General features: G+C 37.9%; 6 protein-coding genes, 1 non-coding gene and 1 pseudogene across 7 annotated transcripts; 5 read left to right on the top strand and 3 right to left on the bottom strand.

Annotated features, from left to right (window-relative positions):
• Nucleotides 1-762: 762 nt before the first annotated feature.
• On the top strand, nucleotides 763-2,741 carry LOC113705065 (hydroquinone glucosyltransferase-like; annotated as a pseudogene).
• A 378-nt stretch (nucleotides 2,742-3,119) lies between these two features.
• On the top strand, nucleotides 3,120-8,335 carry LOC113703142 (protein SEH1-like). The gene is made up of 8 exons (XM_027224413.2): nucleotides 3,120-3,391; nucleotides 3,870-3,981; nucleotides 4,161-4,261; nucleotides 5,880-5,957; nucleotides 6,272-6,427; nucleotides 6,898-7,010; nucleotides 7,540-7,666; nucleotides 8,007-8,335. The coding sequence occupies exons 1-8, from the start codon at nucleotides 3,233-3,235 to the stop codon at nucleotides 8,136-8,138; spliced, it is 978 nt and encodes a 325-aa protein (XP_027080214.1). The 5' UTR covers nucleotides 3,120-3,232; the 3' UTR covers nucleotides 8,139-8,335.
• On the top strand, nucleotides 5,233-5,353 carry LOC113705133 (small nucleolar RNA snoR104). Its single transcript, XR_003451781.1, has one exon. It is a non-coding gene; the product is annotated as a small nucleolar RNA snoR104 (small nucleolar RNA).
• Nucleotides 8,336-10,195: 1,860 nt separating the features above from the next.
• LOC113705024 (uncharacterized) lies at nucleotides 10,196-11,443 on the top strand. Its single transcript, XM_027226887.2, has one exon. It carries the CDS (start codon nucleotides 10,560-10,562, stop codon nucleotides 11,175-11,177), a length of 618 nt encoding a protein of 205 aa, XP_027082688.1. The 5' UTR covers nucleotides 10,196-10,559; the 3' UTR covers nucleotides 11,178-11,443.
• Nucleotides 11,444-11,823: 380 nt separating this feature from the next.
• On the top strand, nucleotides 11,824-13,298 carry LOC113704353 (uncharacterized). Its single transcript, XM_027226209.2, has 3 exons — nucleotides 11,824-12,315; nucleotides 12,838-12,855; nucleotides 12,947-13,298. Exons 1-3 carry the CDS (start codon nucleotides 11,946-11,948, stop codon nucleotides 13,141-13,143), a joined length of 585 nt encoding a protein of 194 aa, XP_027082010.1. The 5' UTR covers nucleotides 11,824-11,945; the 3' UTR covers nucleotides 13,144-13,298.
• A 476-nt stretch (nucleotides 13,299-13,774) lies between these two features.
• Nucleotides 13,775-15,928, bottom strand: LOC113704352 (probable WRKY transcription factor 53). The gene is made up of 3 exons (XM_027226208.2): nucleotides 15,228-15,928; nucleotides 15,010-15,138; nucleotides 13,775-14,734 (listed from the first exon to the last, which is right to left on the bottom strand). Exons 1-3 carry the CDS (start codon nucleotides 15,551-15,553, stop codon nucleotides 14,110-14,112), a joined length of 1,080 nt encoding a protein of 359 aa, XP_027082009.1. The 5' UTR covers nucleotides 15,554-15,928; the 3' UTR covers nucleotides 13,775-14,109.
• A 2,458-nt stretch (nucleotides 15,929-18,386) lies between these two features.
• On the bottom strand, nucleotides 18,387-19,448 carry LOC113703392 (uncharacterized). Its single transcript, XM_027224740.2, has 2 exons — nucleotides 18,851-19,448; nucleotides 18,387-18,621 (listed from the first exon to the last, which is right to left on the bottom strand). The coding sequence occupies exons 1-2, from the start codon at nucleotides 19,358-19,360 to the stop codon at nucleotides 18,616-18,618; spliced, it is 516 nt and encodes a 171-aa protein (XP_027080541.1). The 5' UTR covers nucleotides 19,361-19,448; the 3' UTR covers nucleotides 18,387-18,615.
• Nucleotides 19,449-20,129: 681 nt separating this feature from the next.
• LOC113703298 (uncharacterized) lies at nucleotides 20,130-23,011 on the bottom strand. The gene is made up of 6 exons (XM_027224614.2): nucleotides 22,664-23,011; nucleotides 22,430-22,491; nucleotides 22,071-22,206; nucleotides 21,615-21,687; nucleotides 20,982-21,047; nucleotides 20,130-20,687 (listed from the first exon to the last, which is right to left on the bottom strand). Exons 1-6 carry the CDS (start codon nucleotides 22,858-22,860, stop codon nucleotides 20,472-20,474), a joined length of 750 nt encoding a protein of 249 aa, XP_027080415.1. The 5' UTR covers nucleotides 22,861-23,011; the 3' UTR covers nucleotides 20,130-20,471.
• Nucleotides 23,012-24,454: the final 1,443 nt, after the last annotated feature.

A 24,454-nucleotide genomic window follows, 5' to 3' on the forward strand; every position in this document is an offset into this window, starting at 1 on the left:
AATGACATGATACACTATTGACTGTTATGAGATGAAACAGGAAAGAAAGTGAAGCATTCAGTTTTGTTAGCATCTAAAAATGCAACGAAAGATAGTTGACACATATAAAGAATATGTGGGGAAAAGTAGTTTATTATTGTACCAACAAAAAGGCATGTCCAATTCTTATATTTCAGTATTGTTCTATGCTTGATGCAAACTAATATTGTTCTGTATTTAATGAAAACTAATGCAGCATTAATTTAATATGGTGTTCCTAATAAATGTACAGTGCAAAATAAGTGCATCAATATTGTATAGGTAATTAATGTAATTTTGGTATTAATGTTCCTAACACAGCACCAATGTGTCTCTGTCCACATCTCAAAGTCTAGGAAGAAATTATGATCATAAGAAAGCTCGAAAACGCAAAATAATGGTTTAAGAAGAATATATCCACGGAAGAGATTTCACTAGCAACTGATTTAAAGTGCAAGACGAATGTGATTGCTACGTTTCGTTCATGTATTCAACACTGTTACATTTCGGGTCTGAATTTGGACAGACCACAGATATTTTTGACTTTTTTTCTTTTCATATTCGTCTCACTGTTTTTCTCTTATGTATTGAAGTACTTGTGTGTATTCTTCTTCTCGATCATTATCGTTTGGATTGTTATTTTTAAGAATTTATATAAAAATAAATATTTCGACGATTTGATATATATATATAAAATAAAAAATATTTCTAAAAAATATTTCTAAAAAATATAAAAATATTTCTAAAAAAATCATGATCCAAGCAAGGCATTGCAGTCTCCCTTTCAAGAAACTGGCACAGTACCCAAAACACCAAGAAGATACAGTATGCGATGCATGTATTGGTGGATGCGTTGCCATCTGAAAAGGAATCTGAAAAATAGGCAGACTCATTCCATTACCTATTGAGTATATAGCAGTGAGTGATTCTGTCATTCCTCATTCCACACAATATTTAATAAAATCACCATGGAACCAACAAAACAAGAAGAAGCTCGTCATCTTCAACCTCACATCATCATACTTCCAGCTCCAGGACTGGGTCACCTCATTCCCCTCACTGAGCTCGCCAAACGTCTTGCCTTCCACCATAACTTTGCCATAACCTTCATAATCCCCACCGACGGTTCTCCTACCAATGCCTATAAGGCCTTCCTTGAATTCCTCCCCACCAGCATCAACTCCATCTTTCTTCCTCCGGTAAACATCCATGACCTCACAGAAGACACTCCTGTTGAAGTCCGCATTTCACTGACCGTAAACCGCTCGCTCCCGTCCCTCCGCCGCGCGTTAGTTGGAACTAATTTCTCAATTGGGTCATCATCATGTAGGTGTACTCGTATTTGTGCATTGGTTGTTGATCTTTTTAGTCTTTCAGCAATTGATGTGGCAAAAGAATTTGGCATCCCATCTTATGTATTCTATCCCACCACAGCTACGTGCTTCTCCTTGGTCTTGCATATGCCGGAGCTGGATAAAATTTACCCCGGCGAATATAGGGACTTGCCTGAACCAATCGAGTTACCCGGGTGTTTCCCGTTGCACGGGAAGGACCTCATGGACCCGGTTCAAGATAGGAAGGGTAAGGCCTACAAAAGGTTGCTGCAGAAACGCGACCGCTACAATTCAGCACAAGGGATATTGATTAATAGTTTTATGGACTTGGAACCGGGTCCAATTCGGGCTCTGAAGGAAGGTAGAGTATTGTCCTTGAAACCACCGGTTTATCCGGTTGGACCGTTGGTTCAAGGCAGCGGTATAATATCATCCCGCGGAATACACGAATCTGAATCGCCAGGATATTGTTTGAAATGGCTAGATGAGCAGCCGGAGGTGTCGGTTTTGTTTGTTTCGTTTGGGAGCGGGGGAACGTTGTCTCAGAAGCAGTTGAATGAATTGGCTTTTGGACTGGAAATGAGTGAAGAGAGATTTCTTTGGGTTGTTAGAAGCCCAAATGAGAAGGCTGCGAATGCAGCCTTTTTTGGTGTCGAAAGCGTGGAAAGTCCTTTCGATGTTCTTCCCGAGGGGTTTTCAGAGAGGACTAAAGAGAAGGGTCTTGTGGTAGCCTCATGGGCTCCTCAAATTCAAGTCCTCAGCCATGGCGCAACTGGGGGTTTTCTCACTCATTGTGGGTGGAACTCAGTTCTGGAGAGCATAGTGCATGGGGTGCCTTTGATTGCATGGCCACTTTATGCTGAGCAAAAGATGAATGCTGTATTGTTAACTGAAGATTGGAAGGTTGCCTTGAGGGTTAAGCTGGATGAAAAATCGACTGGTGGGGAAAGAAGAAGTTGCAAACTTGGCAAAAGGCCTAATTGGAGGAGGAGAAGAAGGAAAGGGACTTGGGCTCAAGATGAAAGATCTTAAAGGTGCAGCTGCAAGGGCTTTGAGAGAGGATGGATCATCGGTTAAGGCACTTGCTGAAGTGGCTCATAGATGGAGTTCCTTTAACGTGCAAAAGTAAAATTCTTCTACATCACAGTCCACCACCTACTCTGAAATTTTGTCCAGGGTGACTTATAAATCAACGGCTTCCATGTTTCTTTTACAAGAAAAAAAGGAGCTCAATTAAGGAATCGAGCTTGTTTTAACTCTTGAAAAAGATGAGCTGGATTAAGGAATTAAGCTTGTTTTAATGTAGCATCACTTCAAGACTTACACTTGAGGTGCGTTTGATAAAACTGAAATCTGAAAACTAAAATTGGAATCCATTAAATTATTGAATTGTTAAGTTATTAAATCAAATACATTTGAATGTATATCATATCTAGTAATAAGTGAATAGTTTATCATTTATTTTTGAGAGTAAGTTTTGCCACTTAATTAATTCATATATTCAATTTTTTATTCTCAAACGCATCTGAACATATTAAGAACTGAATTCATTAATTTTAAGTGTTGAATTGGATTATCAAACAAAACCTTGATCACTCCCAAACTTTTGACTATTAATCAAGCTAAGTATTCAGCCCACAGCATTCTCCTTCAAAGGAGTATTTGCATCCTCCTAAAATGCCGAAAAGAGAAGAGAGCCCTTAGTCACTGGGCCCGTTAGAGAGACAGAATTAAAAGCAGCCCAACCCCAGGGCCATATGAGTAATCTTCATTCATAGCATGTAAACTAATTACCTAGTAGAGAACATTAAAATTTTCAAATGAACCCAAAAACCTAAAACCCTAGCGAAAAATCTGAGAAAGGGGTTTAGGATCAGCAGATGGAGGAGACAATACTGACACTGGATCAGGATACTACTTGTACAGCTTGGAATTATAGTGGGCAAAGACTAGCTGCTGGCTCCATCAATGGTACATTAGCCATTTACGATTCAAAGGATCCAGCTTCTTCATCCTTCACCTGCACTTCCAGATTTAAGGTGCGTCACAAAAATTTACTGCACCCATTTCTTGCCTTTTTTCTTTTTGCCCTTTTTAATGTGCAATTTGCTAGTTGCTGCTATAAATGCAGTGGGCTTTAAATTGTTAAGTTAATAATCATCTTTTCTTGAAGATTTTGTTGGGTTTTGTTTAATTTGTGAAAAGGATATAGATTTTGGTGACAAAAACTTATTCGAAAACTTACTCGTTGAGCAGGGTTTTCGGTGTTGAGAAAGTAACATTTCTGGGTGTAGTTCTTCTTATCACTGCTCTGAGGCAATAAATAAAAATAAAAGGAACTTTAACTGTAGTGGAAATGCTTCATTTTCTAAAGTTGTAGCTTTGGAGTTGATGTTTCTGTGAACTTAAACACTCAAATTAGTTGTTTGTTCTTTGTATGGTCAACTGCTGTATTCTGATGTTGTATTTGTCTGAGATCCAAATTCCAAACATGATGCAATTTCTTATGCAAATTAGGTGCAAGAAACAAGCATTCTGAAAATTGTCTGGGTTCCTCCAGAGTTTGGAGACGCAGTTGCCTGCATTTGCTCTGATGGAAGTTATTCATTGTGGGAAGAAGTTGTGGAAGGTACTTATTGAGTTTAATACACGGTGTTTATCCTTGAAGTTATAGTCCTATATAAAAATTGTTACCACAATCTTTTGAAATGCTGGGCTTGTTCAGTAGGACCAATCAGTGCATCAAATGTTTAATCTTAGACCATGTAACCTGACTCTCATCATTCTATTCGTTTGGTAATTCTTTAGATGCTGATATTCTCCAGTGGAAGCTGTGCAAACGCTTTGACAGGAACTCAAGTCGAGTTTTAGACATTCAATTTGGAGTCCTTGCCACATGTTTGAAATTGGTAAGTTTTGGACTTAGTTCTTGACGACTTCAATCTCATTATGCATGTCATGTCATGAACAATTGACAAGGGCTTATAGCAAAAGGAAGAACTAAAAGTTCTGCATTTCTTCAACCACCAAAATCTAAAAGTCTGCAGAGTATTACATTGTAATTATATTGAAGAAGGCCCAGTAACATCTTTTCTCATTATTTGTACTTTCTGATGCATGTGTGATCAATGGGGAAATTATTGATAGAATTATCTCTTAGATATATTGTCTATTACTGTATCAATGTGTTGAAGAAGTTTCTCTGTATTTTTTTGCCGCATTGATTCCTCATGCTACGTTTTACCTAGTCTTTGAAGTTTGAATAATCCAGCATGCCTGATATAACACTCTAAGCCTTGTTTGCAGTGACACTGTATATTGTACTTGAAAAAATTGAGAAACTGTTTCTGGATATTTAATAACAATTGCAACTCTGCATTGAAATTTCTAGTAGTGGGGCAATGGGAATTACAAATTCCAATTTCTGAGCCGAAATAACTTGTAAGGTTTTTCTATTTTTCTGCATCACTATGTGCCTAGTAAGTGGCCCCCTTCTTGTTTTTTGGTTCTGCATCAGTGTGTGGCTTGTAAGTGGCCCCCTTCTTTTTGGGTTTTATTTGTTGTTGAAGGAAAAACTCCAATTAGCCAGTGAGTGAATGCTTTGTTGTTCACTTAATGGTACTTAAAAGTAAGTTTATAGGGATATGAACACAGACTACATATGTTGAGTGCTTTTTCTACTCTATATTAAGTCATTATTCTGTAGGTTATTGTTCAAGAATTTGTAGTGCCTGATAAGGTTGCATTGTTTTTTTGGGTACATCTGGAAGAAAAGACTTGTTATCCTTCCATTCACTACACAAAGCTTCTTTTATGAATATTGATAATAAATGTTCCTGATAAAGTTGTATTAGTCATGTGTATGTCTGGAAGGAAAGAAGGGTAGCTTCTGAAAGTGAGATGCTACCCGATATGATCTTCCTATAGTAAAACCTTTGTAATTGTCTACTTGCAGCACTCAACAAGTAGAGTTCTTGTACGCTCAATTCTGAGGTACAGGGTGTATATGCACCAGTTTAATGACAATGCAGTGTTGTTTCTGCTGTATATACATCTGTGGCTGGCTTCCTATTTCTCATTAAGGAACCTTTGGATGATTTTTGTGACTTTCAATGGACTTAATTAATCACCAAAAGGAAATGGTCTAATAGTAGAACTCCTGATGCGATGCTCTGATGTATATTTAGCCAGAATTTTTCTAACAGGATGAGGGAATCGTTCAGCCCTGCCCTATTGAATGAATAAGGAGAGACATATTCCATGACTCTGCCATTCTTATGCTACTCATTCTTTACTCCCCCTGTATCTTCTTAAAGGAGTTTTTGCAAGAAAGAGTTGACTTCTGCCCCCCTCCTGGAGTTCAAAACATTTACAGTTCTGCTAATCTCCATTCTTATCTTATGATTGAACTGCTGTGGCTTAGCTAATATAACTAATTTAAATTTAAGTTTTTTTTTCATTCCTGCTGTTATTTATTCCATATGTGCAACAAGTTGCTTAATTATGTCACTTTTGTGTCTTTTCCAGGTTGCTGCATACTCAGATGGTCAAGTGAAAATCTTTGATCTCCTTGATCCCCTGGATTTGATAAATTGGCAACTTCAGGTGGTTGTTCTATATCACTTAATTACTTTATATTACTGCAAACTAGTCACAGCAAGTATTGCTGCGATTTCTTTTGGCTTTGGAGTTCCAAGGCTTTTGTGTCTTATAGCAATTGTTCTCCTTTTTCCCTTTATTCTCTCTTTCCTTCTTTTGTTTCAATAATATTCATGGTTCAAGTATTGAGTAGATTTCCCCTGCCCCCTGCACCCTCAGATCCTAATACTTGTATGTGCTGGAAGACTTTTAATATTCACATTAACAAACATGATATTTTGATCTTTTGAGAATGGTGGGTCTGAATATTGTCCTTGTAGGCTGAATTTCAGAATGTCATTGAATCTACATCCAAATTTGGTAGACCTTTGTGCTTGTCTGCAGCAGTGTGTTGGAATCCTCAAAGGGGTGAACTCCAGCAGTCAAGCTTTGTTTTGGGTTTCAATTCAGATATTCCGCAACTCAATTCCTCTAAGGTATTACAGATTCTTTCTTCCTTCTTTCTTCACCTCACGCTACAGACACTTGATGGAAACATAAGGTTTTGACTCTTTTACCTGTTTGATATTCAGCATCAAAACTTGTTTGTTCACATAGTTTATTATTAGAATAACTAGTTACAAATGCTTAGTTTCTCACAGTGTGCTGTTTGTTGTATGAAGAGGATCCTGTCAATTGTTTAACTGTTAAGCTTGTGCATGACTTAAATGTCCCATAGTTCTTATTGCATGAAATGCACATATGTTGGTCCATATGGTGATGCATTATCATCAGGTAGCTTCCATTTCTGTTAAATATGAGGGGTGGCACTGTATGTGTTAATTGAGATTTTTTATCTTGTCCAATTGAAAATCATCATTGTCCAAGTATTGAGTGAACAACGAAGTGCTGGGTGAGACTTGCCCTGGAGGTTTCCATTGTATGACCTTTTTATAGGCTTCCACAGGTTTGGGAATTTGATCAGGATCACCAGAGATGGCTACCTGTTGCTGAATTGGCTTTGCCAGAAGATAAGGGTGATCAAGTTTTTGCTGTTGAATGGGCACCAAATATTGGAAGGTGGCATACAGCTGTTCATTTCATGAATTTGTCCTTTATACATGAGATCCCTAATAGGATTTGGTTTTTCTGATTTGAGATTAGCTTTCAAGAGCATGAAATCAAAACAGCAAGGAGATAAAGCTAGATAGCAATTTGTTGATGTGACAATTTTAGGTTATGATTAGTCTACTTTGTCATAAGGCACTTGATCCAACATTTCTGTTCCGTTCTTTTGACTTCTAAAGCAAGATTTTGGTTATGAAAAAGTTATAGGTGATTGAGATCTTGAACCATTCCAATGCTTTCACCTATGTTAAATTTAATAATTTGAAATTGTGGAGCACATTAAACCATTTATAAAGCTGCAAGGACTACCATAACACATTATTAGTTAGCCGAAACTACCATATGCTAACAAGACATGAGTCTGGACTTTATCATCTCACTGGACCTCAGATCCTTTACTTAATTGGTGCAATTGGAATAAGAATCAGATTAAAATATTCAAGTTTAATGATGGCGGATAAGAGCATTGTACTTTGTGCAGGCCATATGAAGTGATAGCAGTTGCAACTTGCAAGGGAATCTCGATGTGGCATGTCGGATCAAACCATGATCCTAATGGGAGGCTCTCCGTGGAGAGGGTTGCCTTGCTCTCAGGTCATAATGGCGAGGTACCATTTGCTAAAGCTTATGTACTCCGATGTCATTTTCCTTTCAGGGGTTAGATAGCAATTCTGAATAGTGGTATGAAACTACTTGTGCAATTTTTCTGGTTTTTGGGTGTGACATCATATTGCACTCTAATCCCAATATGGTTTTGCAATGCTTTTGTGACTGTGGACCTTTTACCAATCTTTACAAATTTTTCTCTACTAAATCTTATTGTCAGTTGGCACGTATGAACTGTGAAATGTTTTACATTGAATTGTTTATCCTTGCATCTTTAACCTCCAGCTCACCTGGCACACCAGTTATTTTTGGGTTGACAAAAACATTATATTTCTTGTATAGGTTTGGCAGATGGAGTGGGACATAAGCGGAATGACATTGGCCACCACCGGCAGCGATGGAGTTGTCAAGTTATGGCAATCTAACCTAAATGGGGTTTGGCATGAGCAGGCTCTATTTGAGCCAACCAGTTAGTTTGCTTCACTGTTATAGATGCAGAATTTGGGTTTGTTCGTCCTCCTGACTCCTCTTGGATTGTAATTCTTGGATTCGAATTGGATTGGGGGCACTTGTGCTAATATTTGACTGTAAAATTGCAAGTGTAGTTTTCACGGCACTTACATGGTAATTACAAGAGCGATGATAATTGCTTTAACCAGGCAACTGGAGAAGTTGGGACCATTCTACTTTGTCCACTATAACGTGATCTACTTGATATTGGGGAAGAGGAGATCGATGGTACTGATGGATTTGACGAAATTCAGGAAATTGGGATTTTTTCCGTAAGTGGAAGGCTTGATTTCAGGATCTCCTACTTATAATTCTTTCCATCTTATCACTCAATTCAATCCTCCCTTAAATTGGGATATATATGTTCGAATACAAGGAGTCAAAGATCTTTTATTAGGCCAAGCCAATGCAAAAATAACGGTACTGGAAAAAAATTGGAGATAGCAAAAGCAAGAAACAACAGAAGGTAGAACTCTTTATGCAGAATGAATCGTCTAATTTTGACATCTGACTACCAAAAAAAAAAAGTAAAAAAATGGTGTGCTCCCGACTACTTGAATCTTCGTACAAAATTGTTGTTGTGAATTTGTTTTGGAAATTTGTTTTTAAAGAAGGAAATGGCAATTTCTTGAACACCGTCAGTTTGTAAATTTTACTTCGGTTGACTGCAAGTGTGCTGCAATTCCTGCAAACCTTGTAACACAATCACTACAAGCCCTTACAATTTCCTGTTGGAAGTATAGTTTACTAGATACACAATCACTGGAAATTTTTATACTTTATCCCCCTTCTGTTGCACAATATGCAGGAACCAATGTTTTTGCCTTTTCAGATGATGCAAACAAAAGAAATACAAATTAACCTTTAGAAAGGTTGAATTTAACCATTAACATTTAACGGAGACCATCAACAACGCCTTTGATCAAATTCCAATTCCGCTATCCATCATCTCTTATGGCTCAACGACTTGTACAAACTAGCTTAGGTAATGTAGTAAATTTTTTTCTACTTTCTACAAACAGCAATGAATTTATATCAAATACCAGTGTAAAACCGTCCTTCAAACAAGCATATTACTTGGGTAAATCATTTTTTACCCGCATGTGATTTGGTGATTTATCATATTACCCCCCATAGTGTAAAAACCTATACATAGTCCCATCACAGTTTGAGTTAAAGTATCATCATTAGTTTTTTTTTTTTTTTTGGTTAAAACTAATGATCAATATTAAAAAATCAAAGTGAAACAGTTAAATTGACAAATTCACTTTCCACTACTATTTTTTCTCTTTTTCTTTTCATGTCTATTTATTTTTATTTTTTTCCCTTTGGGAAGGTAAGAGATGATTTTGAAAGATTGTACTTTTGGCCTATTAAATCTTAACTTTCTCCAAATACAAAAAAAAAAAAAGGAAAAAAAATAGATAAATAACAAATGGAGAATACTATTAAAGATTTGGTTTAAAATCATACAATAATATTTTCTTTTAAAGATTTAACTTTTTCTATTTCTTATTTATCTATTTTTATGTCCTTTTCTTTTTTTTTTTTTTTTTGGTATTTGGACAAAAAAAGAAAAAAAAGTGGTAAAAAGTTAATTTATTAGTTTGACTTTGACATTTAGTTTTTAGCCTAGACCATGGGTGGATTGTGTATAAATTTTTAAACCATATTGGAGTTATATGGTAAAACATTAAATCAAAGTAAAAAGTAAGTTATCTTATTTATCTTTTAGATTAATCTTCTATACTATAAGAATATATACACTGTCTCACAGTGTATTGTATTATTAACCTAAGTAGCGCCACATGTATGATGAATCTAAAAGTGATAATTTATATTCTATCAATATATATAAGATTTATTCATACGTGTGTTCGTCTTCCACGTAGTAATCTCATGAGATCACACGAAATGTTTTTGAGCCAATGGCATAAATCTTATACATGCCTAAAATAAAGTATTAAGCTAATCCCATTAAAAATCCTGATGCCCGTAGGAGTCTAGCAAAAGTGTTCATTGTAAATCCATAGTATGTATGTTTTACGTAATTAGTGCTTTGGTGTCTGATTTTATCCTCAATTGTAAGCCCATCATCTTAATGCCCAAAATAATTGGGCTGAGCTTTCTTCTGTATGCTTGTTCCAGCGACTAGAGACTAGATATGAACAAGGATGTTTGGTTGATTGTTACTAGAACACCGGGAAAGAAGCAGCAAACCTGTTTTAGGAAAGTTAGAATTCCAGAATCAGTAGGGATTCGACGAATCTGCTGATTTACATTGCATTGCATTCACACGTATCCCTACATATATGTATAGACACCTCCTCTCTGCCTCCACAAACTTTTCTCCCCATTCTTCTCTGTGATCAAGAAACGTTAAAGATGGTGAGAAAGAAAGTGGACATCGTGAAAATTGAGGATAAAGCAAAAAGACAAGTGACTTTCACGAAAAGGCGGCAAGGGCTGTTCAAGAAAGCCAGTGCACTTTGCAATATTAGCAATTATGAGATTGGAATCATCACTTTTTCCCTGGCCGGCAACATGTATGCCTGGGGACATCCCACAGTTGACTCCGTCCTGAAGCGTTACATGGCCGACAGGGCCCAGAAACCTGATGAAAATCATCAAGAAAACGAAACTTCTCCAGGCGATCACCATCAGAACAAACGGGAGGTGAGTCTGGCTTTGTCTTTATCACTACCTGCAGATGAAAAAGAGACTCCTGAAAGATCTGACGAAGGGAAGGCTGGTCAGGAGAAGGGTTTGGTGTTGAAGAACAACAACAATAACAGTAGTAATCAAGAAGGGGAGAAGAGAGTGGAGGGGCATGCAGCAGCGGCGAAGTCAAAGGTGATGGCCTCATGGAATTTGCCAAAAGTTGATGATCTAGAGATTGATGAACTTGAACGACTTATGGCAGATATGGAAGAGATGAAAAAGAAGGTTGTTGATCGCGCTAATCAGATGAAAAGCAGTGCTGGTCGAGTTCCAAGTTCCTAGTCTGCCTAATTAGCTGGTACATATTTCGGGGGAGAAGATTTCAATCTTACAAGTCATTCAATTGTTAATTGCAATCGTTGGTCTGAAAGTCTACAAATTTATTTTTTTTTTGGGTTTTTTTAAGGTTTGGTCATGTTTCAGCCAGCCACCGGCAGACAGGTATTTAGGTGAGTGAGCAGGGATCAGTAATTAGGACTTAGTAGTTAAATGGGGTTTTGTTTGAGTTCATAGGACGATGGACAGTATTGCTGCATGTTCCTTTTCCACTTTCTCCTCAGAATGTGGCACTTCTACATTTAATTTTTCTTTGTGCCTTAATATGTGCCAGGAGCAAGATATACACTTTGTCCGACTAAAGTTTCTTCTTTCCTACATCACAGGCGAACCACATTATAATGACCTTAACCGGCACCGGCACCGGCACCGATTCCATTTGTTTCTTGATTTTCACCAATAATAAGCAGTAGTAGAACTTTTCATATAAAAATTCTATAATCATGTTGAATGACTTTGCCCGGAAGGGACTCGGCAATGTCTTTCTCATCTGATTCCAACCTTTGGGCTTTTGGCACCTGGGCATTTGGGCCTACTGGCTTCCCTCCGGCCATTTAAGTTCTCCAAAACAGGATAAGGCTGCTCATATCCAACACAATTTTCCTCCAAAAAATAAATAAATAAATAAAAAGACACAATTTTCCTCAATATCACCCTTTAATTTCCAACGCAGAACTGCAGATACACTACCGTAAAACTACGCGTTGTGCAAGAATGATATCAGCGATGAACTCCGTACAACCTCTCTGGAGTTTGAAGAGCCCCAAATTGTCACTGGGTTCTTCTTATTCTTACTCACTTCGGACTAGCGTTTCTCAGACAAATCTTGGTTGTAAAATCAAACAATCCAAGTTTGGCAGGAGATTTTTGGCAAATAGAGCGAGACTTGTAGTGTGTGGTGGGTTTCTTTTGCCAGTGGATCCCTGGGCACCTAATGTTGATTCACAAAGCATAGCTCCACCGCTCTTTGCTTTATCTCTTTTCCCCTACATTGGTTTCTTGTATTACATCACCAAATCCAAGTCTGCCCCAAAACTCACTCTTTTTGGATTCTATTTCCTGCTTGCCTTTGTTGGTGCCACCAGTGAGTTTCTTGCTCTTTTCCTGTCACTGAATTTCTTGTGTTTTCTTTGGGGTGTGAACACGAAGAAAGTTGCAATTATCCCTTTGTCATTTCAAGAAAAATAGGCTTCGACTCTTTCCCCCTTTTCCGCGTAGTCTTTTCAAAAGAAAGCCATCTATCATATTCATCAATACTTAAATCCTTTTGCCGACTATAACTGTATTAACAAATAATCAAATGGTTCTGCTCTTTTGATTTCTAATTCCGAATGTCCTTCTTATCTATTATGACTATAACAAATCTAAACTAGGTATGAGTTGCTAGTGACTTGTTTATGTTTTCTGATTCAACATCTGGAATTAAACAATCAGTTCCCTGACTTAGTGTACCGCTTGGAAAGTGAACAATGTTCGCTATGTTGAGTGAAGTTTCTTACCATTAAATTGACTGCAATTGCTTTTGCCATCCTATGCTTCATATTTTTGCTACCAAGAGCTAGTATTCCACACCACTAACATTTTGCTTCTTGGTTATTTCTGCCAGTCCCAGCTGGAATATATGGTAACTACTGTCCCTTATCAAAATTTTTGATGCAAATCAAGTACACCTTCCTCATAATCTAAAATTGTCTAAATTTTGTGCTCTTGAGCAGCAAAGGTGCAATATGGAACTTCCTTGTCCAATGTAGATTGGTTGCATGGTGGAGCTGAGTCACTGCTGACTTTATCCAACTTGTTTGTTGTTCTTGGGCTGAGGCAAGCTCTTCGAAAGTTGAAAAATGCAGACGAAACCTCCTCTAGTTTGGCTTCTGGTATTGAAACGGAAAAGTCATCCAATGTCAAATTTTAAGAGAACGGACATTTTATATTGGATACTTATCCTTGCCAATGTTTATACGTAGCTAATTCCGTCACCTCTGTCTTTGGACAACTTTTGGCATACATTTGATCTAGTATTGACAGTCTGCTGTTTGCAAAAATCATGCAATTTGGTTGTGAACCTAATTTTCCAGGTTGATTCTGTATCGTGTTTAAATAATCATCCTGAGATAATATTAATGGAGTCGAAACCCCATCCACCCTTCAGAAAGGACAGAAGAAAATATTAATCATGTTACATTTTTCATATCAGGTACCGTAAATAGTGCCATGCGAAGAATTTTTGATCTCCTTTCCCTGGAGCAACTTTATCTTTTAATTCTCAAGCGCTTATGCACATAATTGAGCAATTATGCTAGCTAAAGAAAGGCCTATGAACACACCTAAACAGAAAAGAAAATACATATTAAATAATCTGTGTTCATCTGAGAACTCTTAGCTTAATTCTTGGCAAACAAGAGCAACTTCTGTTCAGTGAAGGCCTGCAAATTGAAGGCAATATCCATGGATACCAACATACTAGGAAGCAGTTGGCGGCAAAGCCTTTGTCAAGAAGTTGTCAATCCAATGCGACTGGTTAGTGGTTAGTAAGATTCTTAAGCTTCTCAGGAACACTGGTCTATTCATAAAGAACATTTCTAGAGCTTAACTGCTAGATGGGCTAGATGGGAATGTTATAGCTATGGCCCCTGTACTCAGAGATTGGCCTCTATATTATTAGGTTCATAAACAATTTTAGATACTCTCTTGGCTAAATAACTAAACAATTCTGGATACTACCTTGGCTAGCATTATTTAGCTGACGTACAAATTTGTACAGGCACATTCTCATTCTACTTGTGAAAATGGGAAAGATTAGTTGCTCAAATTATCCATTTTAGAAGCATGGCCAGTTTGTTTGCCTATTCGCCTCTTCCTTTTACATTCAAGCCTGGGATCATGTGAAAAATCCAGGCGCATTGAATGGGAAATTTGGGTCTAGCTCAACAGAATCAATTGAAAAATCCAACCCTGCGATTGGTGAATTGGTAGCTGATGCAGTGGCTGAGATGATCTCCGTGAGATCAGATTCTGAACCGTGCAAATTTTTAATCCTTCCAAGGTTTGCCATGTGGCAGGGTGACATCGAGAAGTAGTTCGATCCAGATGTTGCTGGAGAGACAAAGGATGGAGAATAAGTCCCCAAGATGTTTTCATCAACAAGTGCTGACATTGGAAAGAGCTGACTTTCATCATCCATATGTGTTGCTGAAGGGAAAGAGAAGGGGGATACAATCTCCTTAGCCTCTGAATCCCCAGTATTAACCCTTAAATTTGCTCGAAAATTCATTACGATCTGGTTTGGCTGTTGAGGTTGTTGGTGGTTATTGTGATTGTAACTATGTTTAAATTCTTGCTTTGCTGGTGATGGGTGTTGTGGAACAGAAATGCTGGTGGCCGTGTTGCATACGTGCGTCCCTTTGTAAGTGATCTCAAATAGAGTAGGATCATCATCAGACCTCTGAACTTGCTTTGTTGCCCAGCAATTCCGCATGTGGCGGTATGTGCATCTATAGTAGCTTCTGCAGATAAATTGAAAACAGGGGTTAGTATTTACATTTCGTGTAGATGATTGTTTATCTGAAAAGCAGGCACCTTCTTAGGTAAGGGTTACTTTCATGTTTGCAGAGTGTTTTACATATTTTAGTGCAGTTTAGTTAAGGTAGTCAGGTCAGCTGGATGTACGCATCGGTTGTGTACTTATTACAGTTGTTTGTTTGAACTTTAAATAATAAGCGAGTGTGTAGCTTTATTATGACTTTTATGCGGGAGGACAAAGGAAATTGACCGCGCTCACCTGGGATATTTGGCTCCCAAAATGTCCTTCTGCCCGTACTTTCTCCAACTATAGCCATCATCAGCAGGTCCTTCAAGTCCGTTCTCAGGGCTAACCCTCACTTGTTCTGTCCATGTGGGCTGTGTCTTTCTGCAAGATTAATGGTGAATTTTTTAGCATGGTGACATCCTATCATAAACTTAAGCGTTGTGATAAGATTTGAATTCGACGAAATTCACCTCTTCTTAGATACATCTCTGAGGTCCTGATAATCGTTGAAGTTGTTCTTCGCTTCCTCATTCTGAGGGCTGCCCTCCACCGAGATTGAAGACTCCGGGGCGCCAGATGCCAGTGGCGTAGGCTGTGATTGTCCTACCGAGCCGCCACCATTCCACTTGAGGATCGAGAGAGCTTTCTCATAAGAAGATAGGATCCTTTGCAAGAGCAAATCTTGAGGCTCCATATATCCTGAGCTCAAGTGAACTCTGAGCTGCTTAGCTTGCTCCATCCCTTGAGTTAGCTCATTAACCAGCGTGTAGTAATCCCAGCTTGATCCGTACTCCATCTTGATATAGTTCCCAACTAACTGCTGTTTCAAGAACAATGCCTTCGATTTCTTTAAATGGCTTATCTCGTCCAAGTGCTATATTAGCGACACTCGGTCCGCGAGTTTGCTGCTGTCGAAGTTTTCAGTTTGCAGCATAAGCAGGAGACGGAGCAGAAGTGGTGCAGAAAAAATTTGGAAATGTTTTGTCAAACTGAAAAGGGTCGATGAAGAAGTTGCCAGACTGCAGACTGGAGTGATTTTGGAAGGAGGACTTGGAAGTTTGTTTCTGGGCAACTAAACTGAGGTTACGCTGTTGGGTGCAACTGCTAACTGCTAAGACGCTACTGAAAATGAGAGAAGCCGCAGCTGCTGAGTGCTGAGGAAGAAGCAGAGTGATGGATTTGAATTTAAAGAGACAGACACCTTTGAGTATTAATCTATGATTTGAATACTTGACAAAGAGGAGGGGCTGTGGAAAAAGACTGGGAGAGTTGAAGTTTGACTGAGAAACCGAGTTTTTCCGCGTAGATTGGTCTTTGGTCATATTGGAATTTAGAAGTAAAACGTACTCTTACTGAATAGTGAGGCAGTGGAACTAAGGAAGAATGCTGACCAATTCAAAAGGGTTCTTTTTCCTTGAAACAGTTTCAAAAAGCACGTTTAAGGTTTGAGTTCCGGTAAGCGGTAGTGGCAAGTCCCCTCTCCATCTAAGTGTACTGTTGTACCTCCTCTACTTTTTTTTTTTTTTTTATAATATGTACCAAGATTGGTAACTTCAATTGTTTAGAATAGTGCATGTAGCATTGGATTTTTGAAATTTTCAATTTAATCCTCAAAAAAAAAAAAAAAAGTTCCCAATTTACATCACACCATATTATTGCTAACTTTGAAGCACATAAAAATTTTTTTTTTTTAGACGATAGGATCTTTTCATTCATTAAAAAGGAAATTTATATGTGCGAGTAAAGGCTCGAAAAGCTGTACAACTAGTACTCAATTGCACTGAGGAAAACACCATTCCTCATCCAAAAGAATGCCTAAGGCATAAGAACTTTAATCTTTTACAATTTGTCATGAAAAAATAAATTTCGCTTATTTAGTAGTAATATATTATTTACTCCACAATTGTTGACAATTGGAACTGGAAACGTTGAGACTAGAATTATTAGATTCTAGAATCTAACACCTCGGGGGAAGAAGGGGGGGAAGGAATGCAGTGGTAACTGGTAAGGTCCAAGTGCTGACCAATTCAAAGCTCCAAACCAAATGGGCCTCCTTTCTTTCCTTCTTTCCTCCTTTCTCTGAAAATACTTTTTGACAGCAAATTCGTGGCGCACATGATTGAAGTTTGGAGGAGCTTACCAAGTCAGAGAAAGGGATTTAGGTGATTTGGATATGCAGCTGCTTAGATAAATCCTCATACGCCATTCCGCGTGGTTTCCTGATTGCGGCTTCTCACTACTACGACACCACATACTAGTACTTCGTTCAATGGCCAAATTATGAAGATTCCAACTCTAATACCTCCCTCCCCCACCCCCACCCCAGCAAAAATGAAAAACAAAGGGTCGGAGTTGGTGAGTTTAACTACTAGTCCCACTCGTAAATCGAGTTCTTAACCCTTTTTTTTTTTTTATTTGTTTTTGAGGAAAGAGTTCCTAACTATGTTACTATTATATATGATTGAGAATAGGTCGGATGGTTCGAAGAAAAAAAAAAAGTGTAAACGAAAGGTTTCGAATTCGATCCCTCCACTTCATAATACGGTAGTATTTAAAAGAAAAAACTGTTAATATGACATGTATGCATCTGCCACCAGTCTTGTCTCTAGTAACGAAATTAACTGAACATCCAAGACTCACCAGGAAAGAAAAGAAAACATGTTGTGTCCATAAAATTTCAAGATAGGCCCCGAAGGATTTCTTCTTTTCAAAATGTACCATTTATACTCCACTCACTCTTATTCCTATAAGGGAACAAATTAGACATGCATAATTCCAGTTTGGTAAATGAAAGCCTCTCTTGTCTTGCACTAAGATTTGAGTAGTGGAGAATTTCTTACTTTTAATTATTAAAAAGATTTTAGATTTCAGCTCTACAATTTATAGACTATTCACGCCGCGATATATTCCAACCAGTTCTTGCCAGCTGTAATATAAAAGCAAAATACTTTGCCGGAGTTTAAATCACGGTCAATTAATTAACGCACCAAGGACTCTGGTGAAGCTTCGAAGCAATAGGAAAAAAAAAACGAGAAATTAATTTTTTTATTTTTCCTCCTGCGCAGGAATAATAGCAGTATACGGCTAGTGGATTATAGAATTTGACTAATGATAACATTTTCAACGAGGCAGGCAATATTCAGAAATAAGGAGCACCTCTCCAGTCACCAGGATAAAGCAGTAGTATATCATTTCCTACGAATTTTGTATGGTTACAAGCCATTAACGCGTAAAATTCAATGGGAGTCTCTATAGCCGTCGTGTCTTCTTGCAAAGTTTGTTTACCTTAGTGGCAAAAAAAACCTGAGACTATAGAGAGATTTGTTGTCAAAAAAACTGAGGAGGGATTCATTCATTTAGTGTAGGATTCATTCATTCATTCAAAAAAACTGAGGAGGGATTTCTTATGGTGGTGGTTCAGTCCCCTCCGAGTTACCTCAGAACCTTTTTAGGCCCTCCCCATCCACATAGTATAGGAAGCTATCGTATCGAAAAAAAAAAAAAAAGATTGATTCATTTAGAGCTCACATAAGGAACATCAGCTAACGAATATTTGGATCCGCCATCCAACTTACAAATGGTTGGTTCAGCACTGAATTGAACGGGCGATGTAATTTAAATAGTAAAGGTTTTGCTGCAGAAACTTCAACCTTGAAGTAGCCTTATTTAGACACTTATAAGCCAGGATTTATCTCCTTCGTACTGTTTCAGAATTAGGAGGATAAAACATTTTCAATTTGCTTTTTTTTTTTATAGCAATTGAATTGAGAATTCGGTACTTCTTTAGCTTCTGCTTCATATTTATTAGTCCCTTGCTATATAGTTTCATCCCTCCTCGTTGATCTTTCCCAGCAGCATTCAGTTCTGCACCCAAAAAACAAACTTTAATTAGTACCATCAACCGGACAAAGAGTAATTTCTTGTTCTTACAAAAACATCTTAGAGATTAGAATACGACCCACTGATCAAGTCTCCTTGTCTTAAAATGACGGCCAATTCTTAGCTGCCATATTTCCCTCTTGTATTTTAGTATTAGACATGCATAACATGGGATATCAGTTCATATAAGCTAGCACACAGTGGAAACACACACCTCTGCAGAAGTTTCTTTGTCACTCTCATCGTCGCTGCTGCTTCCATCACTGGACTTGCCTGCCTTGTGATTCATTTTGTTCTTCATGTTCTTTATGTGCTCGCCAATATTGGCAATGAAATGGCCTCCATGGCCTTCCTTCTTTTTCTTGTCATTTGCTGCAGCATTAGCCGCATACATTTGTGATCCTTGACATGCCGATTGCTGAACATGGCTAGTAGCATGGCTCTCATGGTCATGGTGGAGTGAAACGTGATTCTTGGCCGCACCATGCTGTGCATGATGTCTGTGACTGTGGTGATGCTCACCATTTTGCCCATTATGCTCTTGGTGCTTGTGCTCAGTGAATATTTTGCGGGCTGAATTAGCCATCTCCTTCACCTTGTTAGTGAAAGAGTGCTCATTGTTAGCCTTGTGGGAAGTCTCAGTGGTTGTCTTCTGGCTGATGACAGTAGACTCCACATGAGTGTAAGTTTGCTCAACAGGCATATGGCATTGCATTGAAGCCATTGAAGTTCAGTTTCTGGCCGGCTTCCGTTCCGATTCTGATTGCTAATTTGCTGGTGCTTCTTGAGCTTTCGAGTTGTTGATCAGAATTTACATATAGTTGTGGAGTGTTAGTGGGATTGCTTTCAGTCCCCGCCCGTCACGCTATACTCCGAATCTCCTTTTACTGCGAAGCACACATTTGGGAGAATTTATTCCCTGATGATAACATTCGCCTGACTCCTATTCATTTATTCCATGTTCCATCACTTTGAGCTTCTCTGAATGGCCACACTTTCAACAATGCTCTTGAAGAAACGAGTATGGGTAAATGGTACCGATCAATTTTTTTTTTTTTTTTTTAAATCTAGCTAGACTATGATCGCAATATCTTTTGACTCAACCATCGGTAGACTCTCTACAGAGGAATCTTGCTTAGAGCTTTACAGAGGTTTAAAAGTAAATTCTTTTCTGAAAATAGTAAATGGGCACTTCCAACCAATTACAGAGACTCTGGAAAGCACAAATTTCAGGAAAGTAATAGGTTGTCAGCACAAATGCAGCGTTCTAGGCACTGAATAATCTGTCATCATGTAAAGAGCTGAATAACTCAAGTGAGAGAGAAAAAAAAAAGCAAAAGAAACAAAACCAAAATTGGATCACATTTGGTTTTACTCCTGCCTCAGATAGGTACCATCAGACGTTCACGCACAAAGTGTCCCCGGATGAGAGTCAAAAGATGAGATTATACCAGACAAGAGATGTTACTTGTATTTACCAGAAACACGATAAATTAGGAAAATGATGTAAAATAAAAGAAATAAACATGTTATGTGTATCCATATAGACAAACAGTAACAAATTTTGCACTTCAAAGTTTTCCGAGGATCCAAGTAGTCTATCCACATCCTCCTGGGAAGACCAAATGAAAACTCACAAAATCCTAATAACTTGTTTTCTAGGAGCATACATGCAACAAAAGCTTTAGTGAATAATAGAGAGAGCATCTCCTTGTAATAACCAAGACATATGCACAAAAACATTGATAGCTCGGCAGAACATGTCAACCAAATATGTTCGTGCCCATCTGACAAACAAAATACTCTTCCACCAAAAGGGTTAAGCTGCCACTTTGTCACCTTTCTTTTAAAAGATTGGAAACAAAAGTAGCTATAGCCTGGATTGCACGGTCTTCAGCTTCATCTTGCGAAGTTCCAGATGATTGTTGATGCTTCTTAGCAATCTTGAAAGAGTGATCACCACCTTCAATAACATGCAATTCACTGACTACAGTCATCTTCTTCTTTACAGCATCCAACTTCTCCAGTGGACAAAGCCCATCTTTGCTACCCTTTACGATTGAATGTTATGTAACCCACAGCCAAGTATGACACAGCAGAAAATACAGTTAAAATTTCATGTTTGCAGGAAAAATGATGCTTAAACATTGAGGAGCCTATAATGCAATTAGCAGTCATAAATTCAATTGAACCAGCCATGTAAATATTCAGTATCACAGTAGAAGAAAGATGGAAACCAAAGCAAATCTCAGAATAGAAGCCAGATTCATGCTTTTCAACCAGGGAAAATTTCCACATAATGGGAAAGAAAGAAAGGGGGAAAAAAAAAGATATCATCTTGTCACCTGTACAAACATGACAGGAACTTTGAGTTGCAACAGTGTTTCATCTCGTACTGCACCATTCATCCCCTGAAATTGAGAGGGATTAAACCGAGTAGAAGAATATAAATTTGTGCACCCAAGCAGACATGCAGACATACACACACAGAAACGGCGACTTCAACAGATAAAGATATAGCAATTTCTTTTTGTACTCCCCAGTTACTTTTGGCCACATTAAAATACTGCCCAGTGCTAATATAAAGGGTAAAGGGCTTTTGAACTCGTTTTTATGGCTTAAATGGAAATTCACACTCCTTCGCCTTTGCCTATGAAATTTAGTCCTCCAGAATATTTATACTTGCTCAAGTCTCAAAAATCTGCTCGCCAAAAAAGGAAAGAAGTCTTAATAGGATGAGTTCTTTTCATCTTTAATACCCAAGTAAGATGCACCATGATGCATCTGCCTAACTTACATAAATAAAAACTACTGATCTCCAGCTCGTGCAGAGACAAGACATGGAATCGACCATTGCTTAATTGCAGAATACAAATTGAAAGATCAGTTCAAAAACATCTGATATGCACAAAAAGGGACCAGATCATCACTAGTAAAACTACCAGAAAAAATAAAATCAGATGTAAATGATGTCCAACCTTTAACGGGTAGCCCAAACAAACTACTGCCAAAGCATTGACTTCTTTCCCACTAGCAACCATGCAGCTCACCCTATACACCCAAAGCCATGACAAAAAGATCTGCATCATGTACCATACATACAGCCAGGAATAGTCTCAATAAAAAGTAGTCAAAACCATATAAAGCCGTTCTGCAAAAAATTATAATTGTCTCGCTCGGCTAGGATGATAGAGTGCAAAAGATCTCATTTGACAGACTCATAAATATATGAGGTTTCATGCTGTACCCAGTAATTTCCAAAAGTTGATTGGTTCCTGCTTTTTTGGAGATTTACTCATCAGCAAACCAGTAAACTTTGTAAGGACCATTGCCTTGGCCACAATTGAAGAAAACTTACAAACAGAAAGACAATCTATAAGACTTCCACAACTTTGTGACAAACTGAAGAAGAATAACGCATGAACTAGTGTTACCTAGAACCCATGGATTTCCCAACCATGATCAACGGATGCCCAGCGTGCATCTGCATCGTCTTTCTAACAATATCTGTATGGAATTCAACCAGTTTTTCTGCCTTAGGAGGAGCCTTTCTTTTCCCTCCAGCAATATCTGCCAAAAATCAAACCAACAACCTTACCTTAAAAATTCAAACTTTTTGAAACACCATAAAAACATCATGCTATTTTTTACTCACTAACTTCAAACTATACCTCCTAATCGAACACAATAATATGGCCACTATCATTTCTCATATTAACAGGAACCATGTGACCGAGAAAAATAAAGGAAGTACTACAAGAGTCGGGATTGGCAAGAAAAAGGAACAGCTTACATGGGTAATCGAAGGTTACAACTTCAACAGCATTTAGTGCCTTGCGCAACATCTTCTTCCATCTGCTTTAGAATACTATTAAGTTGGGTTATTTACAAAATAAAGGAATATTGATGTTTTTTATTAGGTTTCCAGAAATATACAAGTCTGTCGATTTCACAAGCTAAGAAGTTTCAATATAGCCAAAGCGCGCTCACACAAAACCAGTAGAGGAAGGTGAAATGGGGGACCCACCTGACCATCCAGTCAGAGGAAGAAGGAGCACCAGCGCCGTGAGCAAAGACAATTACAGGTGATGAATTTTCTTTCTTACCCTTCACAGATGCGCTGGTATTGACTGTCGTTTCTTCCCGCCCTTCTTCTGCATATTGTTCCTTAGGATCGTTTTCGAGGCTCTGGCTGCTCGTACGCCGACGTTTTGAAGCCCGCATAGCTGACACTATTCTCAGATAGAGAGAAGCGAAGATGAGTAGATTTAAGAAATGGGTTTTCTGAATTCATCAATTCAGCAGCTTCATACTTCCTATTATTCTTCCCCTAACTATATGCTTTTCTCGATTCTTGCTGTGATTTTCGCGCCATAAGCTTTTGGGGGGAAATATTGGGCAAGTATGGGCATCAGACCCACAGCCGCAGGCCCATATTTTTAAAAGTTTTGGGGGTTAAGCCCATTTAGTGGCCTTTGAGATCTCAGCAGTATACATACCTTGGGTCAATACAGTTGTTCATACCAACCCATTTACAGTAGAGGTCTCCAATTTATATATGCCTTGGGTATTCAAATGCTCAGAGCTAACGCCTTTGGTGTTTTTGATCAACCTGTGTATGAATTCAGCTAAAATGGTTCTTAGGCAAAATTCCATGTTAAGGGATTAGATGTGGTCTATATATATAACACACACACACATATAAACCTCAAATAGCAAACCAATTAGTTAAGTTTTTTTTTTTTTGGTTATTTAAGTTTTGACTTATTACCTGATAAATCTTGATTTATCTTGTCTTTTTCCTTTTATTCTTTACTAGGAGGAATGAAGGAATACGTGGTTTTATCAAGTCACTAAACTTTGTGTGCAGAAATAAGACATTAATTTGCGAAGTTCACAAATCCAGATATGGACAAAGATGGGGAGAGGCACTTCATAATTCTTATTTATGGTATGAATTTTATCTTAAAATTTTATTTTGATTGAATATTTGCCAACCCACCCCCCCCCCCCAAAAAAAATTTTGAGAATACTAGTAAACACTACTGTCATACATTCTGATTCTATCTTTGTCTCCACAAATTTCAGAAATCCTAATTTTAGATATATAAATGCTTGGATTGCTTGTTTCCGTCGGAAAATATTGTCGTTTTCCGTGATCACATTTCCCTATCACCTTTTTTCCTCACATATATCAAATCGCTACAGTAATTTTTCCATGAAAAATGACGGAAAATGCAATCCAAACACAACATAATCTAATATTGTTCCCCCTGGAGAAGGGGCCAGTACAACCAAAATTTTCGTACAATTATGTGGGTATTGTTCATTTTATATGTTTTTGCGTATATTTACATTTCTGTGTTGTACACGTAATTTTTGTTCTTATACGCTAAATCAATAATTTAATACAACTACGATTGTAAACGTACAACACATTCTAAAAAAAGTGCAATAACTGTACCAATTATACAAAAATTTCAACTGTACAGTACAGACCCCTTCTCCGTTGTCCTCCAAAATCAGGAATATGGTTTACTAGAACCATTGCTAAATTTCACGTTTATCCCCCCTCCCCCTCCTCGCAAATTAAAAACTGTGGTTCCGTCACTAGTCAAATCTCCGACTCCCGTTAAGTTTACTAGATCTCTAAACAACATTTGATCAGGTACAAGCTTGGGAAGTCCTCGCGTTTACACACAAATTATCACTAGAATCCAAGTATGTAGCTCAAACCTGTAAAAAAATTTTCAGCAAATGAAGCTATTAATTGGCCCTCAAAATACTGATAAGTCAAACTAGTAAAATTTGTTCCTTA

Source organism: Coffea arabica, chromosome 8e, assembly GCF_036785885.1.
Source record: "Coffea arabica cultivar ET-39 chromosome 8e, Coffea Arabica ET-39 HiFi, whole genome shotgun sequence".
NCBI lineage: Eukaryota > Viridiplantae > Streptophyta > Magnoliopsida > Gentianales > Rubiaceae > Coffea > Coffea arabica.

What these genes read in the sequence shown, in the direction of transcription:
- LOC113703142 (XM_027224413.2), top strand. Translation starts at nt 3,233, where the DNA reads ATGGAGGAGACAATACTGACACTGGATCAGGATACTACTTGTACAGCT. An exon ending in CGCAACTCAATTCCTCTAAG is followed by an intron (nt 6,428 to 6,897) that starts GTATTACAGATT and finishes AGGCTTCCACAG; the next exon opens with GTTTGGGAATTTGATCAGGA. An exon ending in TCTCAGGTCATAATGGCGAG is followed by an intron (nt 7,667 to 8,006) that starts GTACCATTTGCT and finishes TTTCTTGTATAG; the next exon opens with GTTTGGCAGATGGAGTGGGA.
- LOC113705024 (XM_027226887.2), top strand. Translation starts at nt 10,560, where the DNA reads ATGGTGAGAAAGAAAGTGGACATCGTGAAAATTGAGGATAAAGCAAAA.
- LOC113704353 (XM_027226209.2), top strand. Translation starts at nt 11,946, where the DNA reads ATGATATCAGCGATGAACTCCGTACAACCTCTCTGGAGTTTGAAGAGC.
- LOC113704352 (XM_027226208.2), bottom strand. Translation starts at nt 15,553, where the DNA reads ATGGAGTACGGATCAAGCTGGGATTACTACACGCTGGTTAATGAGCTA. An exon ending in AGAGATGTATCTAAGAAGAG is followed by an intron (nt 15,139 to 15,227) that starts GTGAATTTCGTC and finishes TTAATCTTGCAG; the next exon opens with AAAGACACAGCCCACATGGA. An exon ending in TTGGGAGCCAAATATCCCAG is followed by an intron (nt 14,735 to 15,009) that starts GTGAGCGCGGTC and finishes ATTTATCTGCAG; the next exon opens with AAGCTACTATAGATGCACAT.
- LOC113703392 (XM_027224740.2), bottom strand. Translation starts at nt 19,360, where the DNA reads ATGGCTTCAATGCAATGCCATATGCCTGTTGAGCAAACTTACACTCAT.
- LOC113703298 (XM_027224614.2), bottom strand. Translation starts at nt 22,860, where the DNA reads ATGCGGGCTTCAAAACGTCGGCGTACGAGCAGCCAGAGCCTCGAAAAC. An exon ending in TGTAACCTTCGATTACCCAT is followed by an intron (nt 22,207 to 22,429) that starts GTAAGCTGTTCC and finishes GATTTTTGGCAG; the next exon opens with ATATTGCTGGAGGGAAAAGA. An exon ending in GGGAAATCCATGGGTTCTAG is followed by an intron (nt 21,688 to 22,070) that starts GTAACACTAGTT and finishes TTGGGTGTATAG; the next exon opens with GGTGAGCTGCATGGTTGCTA.